This window comes from Perca flavescens, chromosome 16 (genome assembly GCF_004354835.1).
Source record: "Perca flavescens isolate YP-PL-M2 chromosome 16, PFLA_1.0, whole genome shotgun sequence".
Taxonomy (NCBI): domain Eukaryota; kingdom Metazoa; phylum Chordata; class Actinopteri; order Perciformes; family Percidae; genus Perca; species Perca flavescens.
Window position 1 is genome coordinate 16,897,819 of NC_041346.1, and position 17,797 is coordinate 16,915,615.

The following is a 17,797-nucleotide window of genomic DNA, read 5'->3' on the forward strand; positions in this document are numbered from 1 at the left end:
TGGTAGTTGGCACGCTGGGCTCCCACACCTTGTTCTGGCCTCTTGTAAGCAGAGATAAAGGGGAGTGGCTGTTGGAGGCACAGGTACCCTGCGTCTGCGAGGATAAAGTGCCCTGGAGGAGAGTAGACCTCCTATATGGCAGAGCACTGTTTAGTCATGGACTGACCCAGGCCAGCACACATACAGTAGGTGTTAATGAAGAGGCCCTGATGGTCACAAACAGCCTGCAGGATAAATAAAGGGAACATTTACCTGTTCCTTTAGCTCTATTAGGGCTGCTGGGTGGCTTCAACCGGACATGACAGCCGACGATTGCTCCAGCTGCTCTCATGAAGGCTGTGTGTCTTGCCAGCCCTGTAAACCCAAGGGATACTCCTCCAGGTCTCCCGGGTCTTCGGGAGGTGTATGACCATGTGGCGAATGGCCACCTACTCCTGAGTGACTCTGTGGACGACACGGTGGATATTGGAACAATGCATTACAAACACTCAGGGGACCATCCTGTATGATGCCCCGCTTCCCAGCCAGAAGAGCATCACCAGGGTTTTAATTGTGGCAACCCATCCGATTCCATTCCTGATTGAGAAGGTCCAGATCCTCCCTGCTCTGTGTGTCTTAAACCCAGGAACACTTAGATTTATACTGTGGTACAGTGGTCTGGGCTGGTTTAGGGAAAGAAGGAGAATAACTGTTGAATAAACAATAGCTAGATATGAACTGTGGATCTATCTATTTTTCTAGCTGGCTTAGCTGATTAATCACAAACCCTTTAAAATGATTACAGTAAGGTTAGGGTTATTTTAAATATGAAATTATATTATCAAAGTTAAATGACATTAGCCATATAAACTATGTTAACTATAGCTAATGTTAACATTAACTGTTGGCTAAATGTACTCAGCTTAACCTTGTTGTGGAGACATTTCACATAACACACAGAGGAACATTCAGATGATCACCAAAGTATGTAGGAATCCTCATCTGGGGACCATACATGTCTGCAAATGTTTTTTACAGCAATCCATTGAATAGTTTTAAAGATATTTTAGTCTAGATCAAAGTAGTGGACAGGCAGACCGATGGGTATTGCCATCCGTAATAAAATGTTAAAGCCCCTTGAATTTGTATCTGTGTTTATAGCATCTTTCAAATTATTCTAATAGCAAAGGTTTTATAGACAAATGAGGCTAACGCAGTAAAAACTAGTGCACTCTCTGTGTTGCTTTCAGCCCATCCATCTAAGTGTCCCCAGGTCAGATCAATGGGACAGGAAGGTAGTTACATGCATTACTCTCTGCCACAATGTGTTATGTGAAGCTACCAATAGGAGTCGCCAGAGTAATATGGCCATGTCTGACAATGTGGTAGGGTGGTCTGTGGTTACTCTTAAGATTAACTTAATAAAATAACACTGCTTTTGAAGAAAAAGGGTTGAAATCGCTGAAATTGTAGGGACTTTAAATGTACAAATACACTTAAAAAGAGTAACCTATAACCAGAGGTAAACAGCTCTGAAAGTACAGAAGCCCATTCAGAATGACAGGTGTGTTCCACAAACATCAAATGATGAGATTTAAGGTGGTACTGACTGCCTTACATGTTTTCTTTAGTTATTTGTTTATATCATTGCAATTTCTGGAAAGCTGGAAACCAAACTTGAAACAACGCAGCCACTGCACATTTGAATTATAATTACAGTACATTTGTAAACACATTTGAACAACATTAAGTTTTCACACCTTGGTGTGAGGAACTGAATATGAAACTTGACTAATATTAGCTTATTGAGGGACTGAGAAAAAAACAGTTCCTCTATGCTTGAAAACAATTGTCTTATCACACTAACATCTGGTTGGTGGGAGCTATAGGTGGCAGGTGGGCCCTGTCAGATATAAGCTGTGCTCTCAGTTCCCTGTACAGACCTCAGGAGGGAAGACAGACGTTCAACTAAAAGCCTGAAAATAACAGACGATGGCCTCGCTCAAGATTTCTTTGCTTCTCTTCGTTTGTCTTGAAGGCTGTGGTGAGACTATGATTAATTATTAATTATTAAGTGAATATTTAAAAAAGTCAAGTGATTAGAGATATTACGATGAGGATTATTAATGATGAATATTACCCCCTGCAGTTCTGACTTCAACTCTTAATGTTGATGGCTTGCAAAATGTTCCAGATGCCCTGAGAGCAGTAAGTTTAGGATTTTGATTTCTTATGACAAAATAATATTTTGCATTCAAAACACAAATAACAACATTTTGATGTGCAGGTTGTATGTTATATATCCTACTAGAACTTCCTGAAACATGACTTAACAAACAACAAATATCATTTTAAGAATGTAATTATAAAGAAAAGAAGGATCTCCCATGAATTCCTAGATATAGTTTATGAAAGTATTTTGTATATTGTGTACAAAAATGGTATGTTATAAAGCATTTATCACCCTATTTTGCAGTGGTAGAGGAAGTATTTAGATCCTTTACTAAAGTAAAAGTACTAATACAGCAGCGTAAACTACTCCGTTACAAGTCCTTAATTTAAAATCTTACTTGGGTAAAAGTACAGAATTATTATCTGCAAAATGTAGTTTAAGTATCAAAGTAAAACTACATGGTTTGCTCCTGTGATAATATATATATAATATTATTATATAGAACATAATAGACTATTAATAATGATGCACCAATACATAATTAGCATTTTACTGTTGTAGCTGGTGGAGGTTGAGCTAGTTTCAACTCTTGATCTCAAGAGGCCCCAACTAGACAGTTTTATTATATGAGTTCAAAAGCAAAAATGTTAGGAACAACTGGTTTAAAACAATGTATTGTAAACTGATCATATGTTTTTTTATGTAAAATCTTAATCTGTAAGTAACTAGTATTTATATCTGTCAAATAAATGTAGTGGAGTAAAAAGTAGAATACTTCTCAGAATTGTAGAGTAGTAGAAGTATAAAAGTAGCATACAATGGAAACACTCCAGAAGAGTACAAGTGCCTTAAAAAAGTGCATACCTTTAGTAAATGCACATAGTTACTTTTCACCACTGCCATTTTGGAGGCGTAATAATGGTGCTATATTCTTTTTTTACTTTAATACGTGAAGGAAAGGTAAAATATAAATACAAGAAGTTTTCATGCAGAATTTTTTTTATTTTAAATCACTTTTTTCTCATCAAGAGAGTTCAGGTTGTCTGTTAACAAAGACATTGTTACTTTTGTTGAGCATTAGTGTGTTTTCAACATTCACAGGAGAGTGTACTAATCATGTCCCTCTTTGAAGGAAGTCAAAAAGCAGAAATTAACAGCAATGATTGAAACATTGTTGGTCAACCTCAGGGTTTAGCAAGAAATCCTATTGCTCCAGTGGGTTAGTTAGAGAGCTGTTTCTTCTGTATTTGACAAGGGGGGGGTTCTGCTGTGAAATTCTGCTTTTATAATCAAGCAACAATGCTTCACCATCAGAGAAACTCAAATGTTATACCTACGGTAATAAAATCAAATTGAAAAACGCCAGGTTTTGCAGATGATCATTTAGTGAGCTGGAGCTTCAACAGTGCTTCATAGTTTAGTTGGTGATTCCCCATGTTCCAGGAATTAGAGCGGTTTTGGCCAATGCATGAGTCATTTATGCCATTTATCCTAACAATATCTTGGTAGACAAAGTTGCATAGTCCTCATGAACTATGGACATAATAAGGAAGCAGTGTTCTCGGCATGGGAGACAATAAATTCAAGGCGTCGCTCACCAGACTGTTTACCATTAAAGGAATTTCCAACATGCAAGGAATCTTATCCTATTTCTGATTGGACTGCCATTGGTTTCATGCAATCTTTTAAATAACTTTCATTAAACTCTATTTTATGCATATAAAAGCTAGAAAAGAAGGGCAGGAGCTTATCTGTCCACCCAACTGAGGGCTTAATGAACATTGATAAATTTGCACAAAGAAAGTGCATACAAAATAGTACTAAACAACATCAGTTCTGCAGCAAACCATCCATGGATAAGAGACAAACTTGACAATGAAAAGTTCAGAGAAGAAAATGCAGATTTCTCATTTTGTAGACATCCTCCTGTCTAAGTTTGTCTCACCGTGGAAACAGCCAAAATTATGAAGGTTATCAAATATGAGAATCAGCTTGCACGAACAATCAACAATTGTTTCTGTTGTACTATTGGAACGCATACTTGTCTGTTAAACAGGTTTATCATCCCTCACGACATCTAGAATGTTTAACGAACCATTAATAAATAAACAACCTTCAGTGCAGTGTAAGGTCACCAACTGTCTTACTTTAGTTTTGTGGTGTCTTGCTAAACTAAAAGCCAGTTTGAGGAACACAAGGTCACATCTTTTTTTTCTCATATATATTTCCTTTTTTTTCACAAAAAAAATTCAGCTCAGAGAGGAATAAGCCTAAGACCACATTACACAAAAAAAACATGTCTCGTTGACTTAAACTTCTCTCAGACCCACTTCACCACTGTGCCCCCCTCCCCCAACATTGATTGATAAATTGAATAAATAAATTCAATTAAATTGATAAACATTAAAATGGTTTAAATAGTCACACTATTTACACATAAAAACTGCTGACATGTCAAGTGAGTTTATCATTAGGACAGCTCACTTATCAAAACTGAACTTTAACTTTAGTACAGCTGTAAAAGCAATATATGATCTGTTGTGTCTGCATGGAATGTCAATATAGCTTCAATATTTGTGTACATTAACTAAGTGATTTATTTTGTGTAGTGTCTAATGATCCCCATGGATAAACTGGATTGTTGCAACAATAATAGTACATGTACAAATAGTATTACTGGGCATAAAACTACTGTTTGTACGCGCTACTAAGCTCGTTCACGTCTTACAACTAAAACTGATAGTTAATTACTAGCTAATTACTAATAGTTTTGGTGAGACATTTTCCCATCTGGATATCTGCTTTATTCAAACATCACAGACACAAAGACGCTTGGTCGAATCTCAGAAATATCTGTTGATTATGTGGATAAACACATGCAATAAAAGACAGATAACAGTAGTCATTTGCTTGCTCTAATTTTATCTAGTTTTATATTTTGTGGTGATTGACAGCACAGACAAAATTATTTTATTTGGCAAAGAAAAGCTTGTAATTAACCTGGCGCTCGTTCTTAAACTTGCTGATTCTGTCGCACATTTGGAGCCTGGAGGAAGCAGCGATGTGCAGAGTGTCAAAGCAATAAGTGAACTTTATGCTGCTTACCTCACTATATTCTCAACAGAAGGTACAATTAAATGTTGTAAAAGTGCTCAAATTACCAACATACAGTACCAGTCAACAGTTTGGACACACTTTCCCATTCAAGTGAACAAGAAAGCATTTCCAAACCTTTGACTGGTACTGTAGTAGCAATACAAAGATCAATATTTTTTCACCTCAAGCTGGTATAGTATTTTTTGCATTGAATACTAAGCTATAAAAATAAGCTTTTTATAAACCACGTATAAACGACCAGCCCTTAGTTATGCTGCTATAGTTTTAGACTGCTGGGGGACTTCCTATGACACACTGAGCTCCTCTCTCCTCCTCTCTCCTCCTCTCTCTCTCCACCTGTATGCATTTATGTCCAAATAATGCATGTTACTAACTTAGTTTCTTCCCCTTGTGTTTTCTCGCTGCAGATTCCCTTGGATTGTGGGTGTGGCTGCTGCCATGGTCCTGCTTGATGCCCACTACTATTATTATTATTAGTCATAGTTCTATAATCTTTACTGTTACTATAATTGACACATTTCATTTCATTATACCAACTCCTATAATTATTATGAGTCATATTTCTGTGTTTATTATAGTTAGGTATTATTCCCCCTCCCGTTTCAGCTCTACCTCAGTACATGTAACTGTCGAGCTGCTCTGTGGGCTACACAGACACACATCGTTCTGCTGTTTGTTTGGCTTTTTGTGAATGATCGCTATGCCCTATGTTCAGAGGGTGTCCATGCAGACTGGTGACTGGTGTCTGTGCACTGTAGGTATGTATGTATGTATGTATATACTATGTTATGTTGTATTTTTCTATTTCCTAAACAGCAGTTAATGTATGTGTATGTGTCCAAGACAAATTTCCTTCAGAACAATAAAGTCTATCTTATCTTATTTTCAGAAGTTTTGTGTGCGAAAATCTTACTTTGTAAAGTAATTAACGGTGGCAAATAACTGTAGAAAAGTATAAGCAATTTCCCTTTGAATTGTAGTGGGGGGTGGTAATGGTGCAGTGGATATGACACATGCTTTTTTGGTGTGGGAGACTTGGGTTCGATTCCCACTGCGATACATCAACCAATGTGTCCCTGAGCAAGAAACTTAACCCCTAGTAGCTCCAGAGGTGTGTGACCTCTGACATATATAGATCAATTGTAAGTCGCTTTGGATAAAAGCGTCAGCTAAATGACATGTTATGTAATGTAGACTTTTTGCAGATTTGAACAATACACACTGAATTATATACTTTAGGCTGAATGCTTATATGCTGAACTTAGCATTTGATCTTAACATGCTTACAGTTAGCATAATAAATATGTTAACATGCTGACATTTAGCATGTAACATTTGGCACGCGTTCAAATGCATTTACTAATTGAATGTTGTTTCTAAGGCTTACACTGAAGCCATTTATAAGGTTGATAGAATTTTAGCAGAAGGCTATAAAGATGATTAAAAATAAGTTTTAGTATGACCTGAATGGATTTTTCTTTTTTTTTTTTTAAATACTCTTGAATGTTTTATGTAAAACACTTTGAATTGACTTGTTACTGTAAAAAGTCATTCAGTTTTCAAAAGAAGCAGGAAGCAGGAAGTTTATGGACCTGTATCGTATAACTTTAACTTGTAATCCCTGTAATGATTGAGTCAGAACACATTCACCAAGCAGCAGGCACAGATGAGATAAAACACAAAGCTTTTGAGGACACAAAAAACTGAGAATCAGTCAAGTAGAACAAGATTAACCTGACAAGGATGACATTATGGTTTGCATCTAGGGTTTCTAACAACTACTAGCAACACAATAATGATCTAATAAATAAGAAAATTATCTTTACAATGACAGTAAAAACTATTATTATGAAATGATACCCTATAAGCAAAAGAAAATAAAAGACTGTATCGGTCAGTCAATCAATCTATAGTAAGTGAGATGATAAAAGTGTACTAACAGAGGCTTCAGGGCAACGATGTCACCAGCCCTAAGGCAGATGTTATGCAGGACGACACATGCTGCTAAGACCTGAAATTATAATAAAAAAAAAAAAAAAAAAAAAGAAATAATACCTCTTGAAAAAAAAAAAAAAAAATCACCCTGTTGAATTCACTCTTCTTCAATACTCTACAAAATCCTGTTGAGTGATTACTTACATGAGGAACAATGATGTGGTGCACCTCCAGCGCTTGCAGGAAGATGGCCCAGGATATGGTCGTCAACCTCCCAAAAGAACGCTCTATAATGGAGCGTGCCCTGGAAAGATGGTAGTTGGCACGCTGGGCTCCCACACCTTGTTCTGGCCTCTTGTAAGCAGAGATAAAGGGGAGTGGCTGTTGGAGGCACAGGTACCCTGCGTCTGCGAGGATAAAGTGCCCTGGAGGAGAGTAGACCTCCTATATGGCAGAGCACTGTTTAGTCATGGACTGACCCAGGCCAGCAAACATACAGTAGGTGTTAATGAAGAGGCCCTGATGGTCACAAACAGCCTGCAGGATAAATAAAGGGAACATTTACCTGTTCCTTTAGCTCTATTAGGGCTGCTGGGTGGCTTCAACCGGACATGACAGCCGACGATTGCTCCAGCTGCTCTCATGAAGGCTGTGTGTCTTGCCAGCCCTGTAAACCCAAGGGATACTCCCTCCAGGTCTCCCGGGGTCTTCGGGAGGTGTATGACCATGTGGCGAATGGCCACCTACTCCTGAGTGACTCTGTGGACGACACGGTGGATATTGGAACAATGCATTACAAACACTCAGGGGACCATCCTGTATGATGCCCCGCTTCCCAGCCAGAAGAGCATCACCAGGGTTTTAATTGTGGCAACCCATCCGATTCCATTCCTGATTGAGAAGGTCCAGATCCTCCCTGCTCTGTGTGTCTTAAACCCAGGAACACTTAGATTTATACTGTGGTACAGTGGTCTGGGCTGGTTTAGGGAAAGAAGGAGAATAACTGTTGAATAAACAATAGCTAGATATGAACTGTGGATCTATCTATTTTTCTAGCTGGCTTAGCTGATTAATCACAAACCCTTTAAAATGATTACAGTAAGGTTAGGGTTATTTTAAATATGAAATTATATTATCAAAGTTAAATGACATTAGCCATATAAACTATGTTAACTATAGCTAATGTTAACATTAACTGTTGGCTAAATGTACTCAGCTTAACCTTGTTGTGGAGACATTTCACATAACACACAGAGGAACATTCAGATGATCACCAAAGTATGTAGGAATCCTCATCTGGGGACCATACATGTCTGCAAATGTTTTTTACAGCAATCCATTGAATAGTTTTAAAGATATTTTAGTCTAGATCAAAGTAGGACAGGCAGACCGATGGGTATTGCCATCCGTAATAAAATGTTAAAGCCCCTTGAATTTGTATCTGTGTTTATAGCATCTTTCAAATTATTCTAATAGCAAAGGTTTTATAGACAAATGAGGCTAACGCAGTAAAAACTAGTGCACTCTCTGTGTTGCTTTCAGCCCATCCATCTAAGTGTCCCCAGGTCAGATCAATGGGACAGGAAGGTAGTTACATGCATTACTCTCTGCCACAATGTGTTATGTGAAGCTACCAATAGGAGTCGCCAGAGTAATATGGCCATGTCTGACAATGTGGTAGGGTGGTCTGTGGTTACTCTTAAGATTAACTTAATAAAATAACACTGCTTTTGAAGAAAAAGGGTTGAAATCGCTGAAATTGTAGGGACTTTAAATGTACAAATACACTTAAAAAGAGTAACCTATAACCAGAGGTAAACAGCTCTGAAAGTACAGAAGCCCATTCAGAATGACAGGTGTGTTCCACAAACATCAAATGATGAGATTTAAGGTGGTACTGACTGCCTTACATGTTTTCTTTAGTTATTTGTTTATATCATTGCAATTTCTGGAAAGCTGGAAACCAAACTTGAAACAACGCAGCCACTGCACATTTGAATTATAATTACAGTACATTTGTAAACACATTTGAACAACATTAAGTTTTCACACCTTGGTGTGAGGAACTGAATATGAAACTTGACTAATATTAGCTTATTGAGGGACTGAGAAAAAAACAGTTCCTCTATGCTTGAAAACAATTGTCTTATCACACTAACATCTGGTTGGTGGGAGCTATAGGTGGCAGGTGGGCCCTGTCAGATATAAGCTGTGCTCTCAGTTCCCTGTACAGACCTCAGGAGGGAAGACAGACGTTCAACTAAAAGCCTGAAAATAACAGACGATGGCCTCGCTCAAGATTTCTTTGCTTCTCTTCGTTTGTCTTGAAGGCTGTGGTGAGACTATGATTAATTATTAATTATTAAGTGAATATTTAAAAGTCAAGTGATTAGAGATATTACGATGAGGATTATTAATGATGAATATTACCCCTGCAGTTCTGACTTCAACTCTTAATGTTGATGGCTTGCAAAATGTTCCAGATGCCCTGAGAGCAGTAAGTTTAGGATTTTGATTTCTTATGACAAAATAATATTTTGCATTCAAAACACAAATAACAACATTTTGATGTGCAGGTTGTATGTTATATATCCTACTAGAACTTCCTGAAACATGACTTAACAAACAACAAATATCATTTTAAGAATGTAATTATAAAGAAAAGAAGGATCTCCCATGAATTCCTAGATATAGTTTATGAAAGTATTTTGTATATTGTGTACAAAAATGGTATGTTATAAAGCATTTATCACCCTATTTTGCAGTGGTAGAGGAAGTATTTAGATCCTTTACTAAAGTAAAAGTACTAATACAGCAGCGTAAACTACTCCGTTACAAGTCCTTAATTTAAAATCTTACTTGGGTAAAAGTACAGAATTATTATCTGCAAAATGTAGTTTAAGTATCAAAGTAAAACTACATGGTTTGCTCCTGTGATAATATATATATAATATTATTATATAGAACATAATAGACTATTAATAATGATGCACCAATACATAATTAGCATTTTACTGTTGTAGCTGGTGGAGGTTGAGCTAGTTTCAACTCTTGATCTCAAGAGGCCCCAACTAGACAGTTTTATTATATGAGTTCAAAAGCAAAAATGTTAGGAACAACTGGTTTAAAACAATGTATTGTAAACTGATCATATGTTTTTTTATGTAAAATCTTAATCTGTAAGTAACTAGTATTTATATCTGTCAAATAAATGTAGTGGAGTAAAAAGTAGAATACTTCTCAGAATTGTAGAGTAGTAGAAGTATAAAAGTAGCATACAATGGAAACACTCCAGAAGAGTACAAGTGCCTTAAAAAAGTGCATACCTTTAGTAAATGCACATAGTTACTTTTCACCACTGCCATTTTGGAGGCGTAATAATGGTGCTATACACAACGATATGGTACTCCAACATCATTGTTCCATTCTTTAAGAGAAACCCTGCAATTATTGAAACTGTACTCAAGGAAATGAAAAGCAATACGACACATGTATAAAATAGTTGTCTTCTCAAAGAGAGAACTGAGATTTGAATTTCTTCAAAATCAGGAAGTCTCTTCCTTCTCTTACATGTTTCACTCTTGAATGGAGCATAACTGATGCTGTCACACACAAGTTTCTTCATCATAAAACACAATGTACATTAAATATAACAACTTAGAACGAGGCACCTGGATTGTGTAAGAGATCAAATCAGTTAAAGTGTTGATTTACTTTTATTATGTGACTTTGACTTTATACTCAGACTGGGGATGTCTGCCAGGACTGCACCCAGATATTTGAACTCCTTGCTGACCTGTTTTCCAATGCAGACCTCCAGGTGAGTACAATAGTTGAATAAACAGCAAACGGATTCCAGAGGATTAATATTTGCTCACTGATATCATTATTATTGATAGTGTGTATGTGCATATTCATAAGTCAATATTAAAAAAAACACAATGTGCTATCTCCATGGCTTACTAAGATCTTTGGTTAAATAGTTTTCAATAAATAAATGAATCACTTTAAATTCCAGCTGTTCTCTTATCAGTTGAAGCACATTCTTCACATTCAGAGATGCAAATAATTTGTAATCAGCCGTGCATACGGTGGTATTTAAGCACACACAATAAATGAATCCCCTTTTCTTTGTTTAGTGCTTTGCCACTTCCTATTTACATTGTTTTACGAAAGTTTAAATGACATTTCACAGGCAGTTTGTTTCTCGCATGAACTCAAAGATCCTCTGTAGGGAGTTCCATCTGAGTCACAAGAGGGAAAACTTAAATTGTATTCATTTATATGGTTTTTATTAACTATTTTGAGTCACACATCATTATAGAAAGACATTCACCACTCACCTTTTTGGTGAGTGGTGAATAAAAAAAAATAAAAAATTGCCTCAGATCTGTGGTTATACCATGTAATATTTTATTAACCAATGTTATCTAGTGCTTCACAAGGCAAAGTGTAAAGATGCAACAGCAAAAAGTGTACAACATACGACCTGTTATTTTGTATAAATAAGTCACATAAGTAGCGTTAAAGGCATAAATAAGAAAGAACCGACAGCTGCGAACCGGGCTGCAATAAATCCTATGGGACAAATGCACACCGTTAATTTCCGTCCACTAAGTTTTGTTTTTTGCCACTGACAGGCTCAGATTGTTATTGTAAGGTTCTGACAACATTAGGGAAAAGGTCCTTACAGAGATAGACATTTTTGTTAAAGAGTAAGATCGTTTTTGTTTAACCAGGATCAGACCCAAATCGCCATTGCCAAACTTCATGTTAAAGGTGCAGTAGGTAAGACTTATAAAACTAACTTTCTGTCATATGAAGCAGGTCATTTAAAAAAAAAAAATTGCATTTTCATTTTGCGATATGCAAAACTCCACCACTCCCTGTTCAGATGCACCAATCAGGGCCATGGGTGGGTGTCTAACTGTGTGTCAATCACTGCTCATGCACACGCATTCATTCTCCCTTGTGGCGGGAGGGGCTTAGGAGACCGTTTTGGGCTTTAGCAGAAAAGGGGGGGAGGGACCGAGAAGTTGGAGAAGTCCTGGATCTTCACAATCCTACCTACAGCACCTTTAACACTAGAACGGCCATGACGGTCATTTTGACGTTTTGAAATGTATATGTGTAATAACTTCGCTGAATAAAAAAATACAATCCTGCTGCTGCCTGACTTTTCCTAAAAGAGTCTGTATTTTAATTTAAAATTGTTTTTATATACATTACACAAAAGGCAAAGAAAATACAATCACTTTTACCTATTTCAGCCAGAGACGGTCATATTGACCGCTCGGAATTCGCGGTATTGTTTTTAATCCTCGAACTGGCTGGAATCGTTGCACACATCCTCTCCAAGGAGTGCACCAGCAGTAAAATAGTCCGGAGGAAGTTCATGCAGCAACTGGCAGAGGAGCTGAGAGCGGAGTTTATGGAGGAAAAAAAGGGAAGCGGCGCACGGTCTGAACAATGGTGCGCACCGCAGCAGACACAAAAACGGAGGCAGTGCCAGGTTAGGTTATAGCTAAATGTTCAAATAAGATACTTTTAATTGTTATTTGACTGTTATGAGTTAAGTTGAATGAATTTCCACACCATATTTTTTGGGATATGAATGTATGAAATAATTACGGTTTAATATGCCATGATATGAATTATTGAAACACTTATTGCTACTCAAATGTATAATTAAACTCGTTAAAATGTATATTTCGGTTTTATTACATTTTTCTAAAGATATCCTAACACAATACACAATACAATATCGCAATTAGGTATTTATCATGAGAGATTATAGAGTTTGGAATCTGGCGGTCAAAATGACCGCTCACGGCAGTAGTAGTTATGGAATTTCGGCACTTCTAGTGTTAAACAAAAAGGATCTTTTATAAATTCAGTTAACGTTACCTCGGCATGCAGCTTTGTGACTCTAAAGATGTTTCTCGTTGAAAGATACAACCAAAACAGTCTCTGATACAACTCAGTGAAAACCAAAAAGAGAGTTTTCTCTTTTCATTTCTTCTGAGCTAGCAAGCTAACTAACCATTGATGAGCCTGTTAAGAGGTACAGGATTGGCTGATATTGAGTTCACTTTCTCATGCAGGTTGTTGCAATTTCACAATCTTCAATTCCCCTACCCCCACTCCACACACGCACACACGCACCCACCCTCTGTGAGGGAGGAAAAATATTGTTCCCGCACTCTGAGAGAGGGAAAATATTGTTCCTGCACTCTGAGGGAGGGAAAATATGGTTCTCGCAGGGATGGTTTGTATCACATGATACACAGGGGAGGGGCGAACATATAAAAGCTCACACGCAGGCACTGCGGCCTTCTAAACCATTTTTCTTGGTGTGCGATGTGCTCTCTCTGTACACTCGCTTTCATTTGAAAATGGCCTGCAAGAAAAGGTTTTCTGTCAGCAAAGTTTTGTCACAGCTCTTTTACACCACTGAAAGTGACATAGAGGAGAATGTGTCCGAGACTGAGGATAATGTTGAGGAGGACCCTGATTATGAGGCATCCTCCTCTGAAGACAATGAGACTCTTGGGGTTGACCCTTCTGTTGTCTCTCAACCACCAGCAGACAAGTTACCTTCCAAAAACGGGAAATTATTATTGTCCCTCCCCCACTTGAACGACAGGGTAGACTTAGTGCTGCTAATGTGATAAAAATGATTCCAGGTCCCACCAGATATGCTGTCCGCCATGTCCATGACATAAAATCAGCATTTGAGCTTTACATGACACCATCAGTTGAAAAAGATATACTTGAGATGACAAATTTAGAGGGAAGTCGTGTGTATGTGGATAGTTGGAAAGATGTGGATGTGACAGACCTCCATGCCTACATTGGGTTGCTCATTTTGGCAGGAGTATACAAGTCAAAAAGTGAAGCAACAGCAAGCCTTTGGAATGCTGAAACTGGAAGGGCAATATTTTCAGCCACTATGTCTCTGAAAACATTCAATGTTTTCATGACAAATTGGCAGCAATACGGGATGTATGGGACAAGTGGGTGCAGCGATTACCCTTTCTTTACAATCCAGTCTCCCACGTGACTGTGGATGAAGGTCTGGTTGCATTTCTTTTCAATTTAAGTTGAATCAGGGAGATTTTGTAGTTATTTTCATGTTTCAATAGTCACGTAATAGGTATTCTGGATGTGTGTGTGTGTGTGTGTGGGGGAGGGGCGCTGTCAACATTTTCTAGTTACCAGTTTAGGCTATCAACATAAAAATTTGGTAAAAGTTTTTTAATTACCAACATTTTCTGGAGGTTTAAAATCCTGGGGTCAAATTGACCCCAAGGATAACAGATGTTAGTAAATTTGAGGATAACAGGAGGATTAATTCCCATAATAGGCTCAACATTGTCCTGAGGACCAAGTTTAAACACCACGCACCTAACCTTTTATTTCAGAAAAAGATCATGGATGGCATTGAAAATATGTGTGACCACCTGCCTGGACCAGCTAGTACTGCCAAAATCTGCAAAGAAGAGGTGGAGAAGATGCTTCCAGTGGCCATCAACTTCATTACTGGTTTTGTAGTAAGTAGCATGCTGGATTCATCGTCTGGGTTGAGTTTCCCAGAATGAGATCAGCAGTAAAATAGTAATGGTGTGTTCTGTTGTCTTTGCTGCCGGTGCGTTTCTGATACTATTGACAGTTATATTCTCAACACATTAGAGTCCGGATCGGGCCAAATTTTTCTGTCTGAGCCCGTGCGCGTCCGACAGAGCCGTGATCGAACAAGGCCCGCGAGCCCGCCAGGCATTAATAAATTTGTGTCCGAGCCCGACACAGTTAAAATCAGATTTTTTTCTCATACTAATGACACATGTAGGCTACGTTTTTGTGTGGAAAGCCCGCTTTTATTAAGCAATGTAGGAAAGCATTCGGAAATGTCAACAGATGAGCGCATCAGCGCACACTTAAACTTATTCCACCAATTCTGCTCCGGTAGCATACAACACGTCTACTTCCTCTTTCTCCATCTCTAACTGCCCACTTACCAAAGACACACACACACCCATACGCACTGAGCTCTCTTAAAGGAGCCGCAGCACCATTTTACAGCAAATGCCTGCGCTGACGTGACCGAGCCCAACCCGAACCAGACCATAATTTCTAAATATCTGTCTGAACCCGGCCCGGCCCGTCGGGTACCGTCGGGCTCGGGTCGGGTATCCATGCCTTACAACACATCTCTATCTCTGTAGAAACCAGCAGAAGTCTGCAAACTCATCGGGCTCTGTGGCTCCTGGGAAAAGCAGGAGAAGATGCTCCACTATTTTGTCAAGGAGACCCTTCAAGTTGCTGTGACCAGTGAAAATGTCAGTAAAGTCCAAGTGAAAGGGACACATTTGAAAAGAATAATATCACGTATGGAAAGGCTCTTTGTGCTTTACTCACTCTGCTGTTTGTGTCAATCAGGTGCAGCCCACAACACAATGTACCTTCTGCATTTTTCTCATCAAGACTTTGGAGGACTTCCTGCCTAAAGAAAGGACTGAGGTGAGTTACACTCATGTAGTGAAAGAACACACATGCATATGAAGAAAAACAATATCTCTTTGTCCTTCACACCCATGTAGACACCTAAATCACACAGCACTGACAACTTTTGGGCAACATGATGCAACTTCCTCTCTATTACTTTTGCAGGATGCTTTGATCAAGCTGCTGGAGGAGATTTGTCATGTTTTGCCCTCCACCTACCAAGATCAGTGTGAAGTGGTCATTGGCAAGTTCAGCAAAACGGTGCTGGAGGCAATCCTGAGCTACGCCACCCCTCAGGCCATCTGCTCTCTCATCCAGCTGTGTAAAGGGCAAGAGGCTCCTCTTGTAGGTCAGTCTCCCTCTCCTTCAGTGATGTGTGAAAAGCCCCATCTTTAAATTACTCGTTTTATCCATCCAAAGAGCACAGTTGTAACTAATAACATTAATGATGGCTCTGTTCCATTATGTTAACCTTAGTATAAACCGTGCCAGTGAGCAAGCAGGAAATACTATAAGTACCCCAAACTGGTACACCTACATTGAATGCTTGAGTTAATATTATTTACACCTGTTTTAACCATTATGAGCCACTATGAGAAAGCGCTTCTCAATTTACAATTATATAAAACAGAACACGCATGGCACACATTTTATTTAAATGCTGGTACAAGCAAATGTTTACTTTATAAAGGATGATTAGTCAATTATCAAAATGAATTGATTTTCTGTCTATCAAGAAATCAATTTTCATTCAAATAGCCTTTTTTTTCTTCCACTCTCAGACCCATGCACTTTGACAACATACAGGTGCAGAGACATGAAGACTGCCCTGAGATGTGGCGTAAGTCAAATACTATCAAGCTGTAAACTTGTTAAGCTTCTGAATGCTCAGTAGTAGATAACATTTGCACTTTGTCTACTCTATGCAGACTGTGTTCTACTGTCAGAGATATGCCTGGAAGCCTCTCGACACACTTTAAGAGGTAATGTAGGTGGAATTTTATGGCAATTTTGTGAGTACTTAATTCCATGTTATTAAAAATATAACACACAATGCCATATCAAATATCTACGAATTTGTCTTTTCAGGGTGGGACATAAAAGTCACAGAGTCAACCTTGGTGTCCCCATGGATGACCCAGATCTTTTAAAGTAACACTGCAATTATTTCTCTTACTGCTTGACAGCTGTGGCATTCTGTCCAATAGCATTTCTTTCAAATACTGATTTGAAATCTTACTGCACTTTTTGATTTGGCATTGCATGTACTGTATGCACTGAGTGAAGAAAAACAGTTATTAGCTTGACAAAATATCTTGGACAAAAGGATTATTTGAACTTCAGGAGTAAAAGGAATGTTTAACAGATATGAAAGCTCAACTGTAGGATCAGAAAGTTGGATGATTAGTATAAAAGGGAAAACTTTTCACAAATCTCTATTCTATATATACTGTAGTTTCATTAGCTTCATCCGCTTTCAAGCTTCTTCTTGTAATCTTTACCACAGTCAGATGATCTCAGGACAATTATCTGAATAAATGTGTTAAATAAACATCACTGGCTTGGTCTTCTCTTTTATTTTTTGGTCTTGCCATTAAAAGGTGTTTTTTATTTTATTTTTTATTTAATCTACAATCTAATTTATCTACTGTGTATTCATTTGTCAAACACTGGCATGCATATGCCATTACAGCACACTATTTTGTAGGCAGTTCTTTTCACAGGTTAAAATCCCAAACCTGGTGATAGTAAAAGTCCAACTTTAGTGGGAATGGTTTCTGAACCTGATCTTTAGTATTGGCGGTTTCAAAAGAAAAGCTAATGTGTTTTTATAGAACAAAAACTCCATTACTGAGAGTAAAGGTGTATGTAATTATATTGCTGGTAATTAAAACACTGTAGAAGTAGTATGAAAGCCAGAACAGAAACTAACCTCATGTTTTGTGTCAATTCATTTATATTCTGCCAGAGGAAGTGATCATCTTCACAGCTTCTTTATACCAATAGCTACTTCTGCCTTCACGTTTTACCATTTTCATTTACAAAATAACCTGTTGAAATGATCATTTTAACTTATTATGGGTCATA

General features: G+C 37.9%; 1 protein-coding gene across 1 annotated transcript; it reads left to right on the plus strand.

Moving 5' to 3' along the window:
• The first annotated feature begins 9,426 nt into the window (after window positions 1–9,426).
• On the plus strand, window positions 9,427–17,176 carry sftpba (surfactant protein Ba). Its single transcript, XM_028601915.1, has 10 exons — window positions 9,427–9,540; window positions 9,643–9,701; window positions 10,950–11,024; window positions 14,629–14,757; window positions 15,430–15,543; window positions 15,644–15,724; window positions 15,875–16,058; window positions 16,492–16,550; window positions 16,639–16,692; window positions 16,799–17,176. Exons 1-9 carry the CDS (start codon window positions 9,489–9,491, stop codon window positions 16,687–16,689), a joined length of 804 nt encoding a protein of 267 aa, XP_028457716.1. The 5' UTR covers window positions 9,427–9,488; the 3' UTR covers window positions 16,690–16,692; window positions 16,799–17,176.
• Window positions 17,177–17,797: the final 621 nt, after the last annotated feature.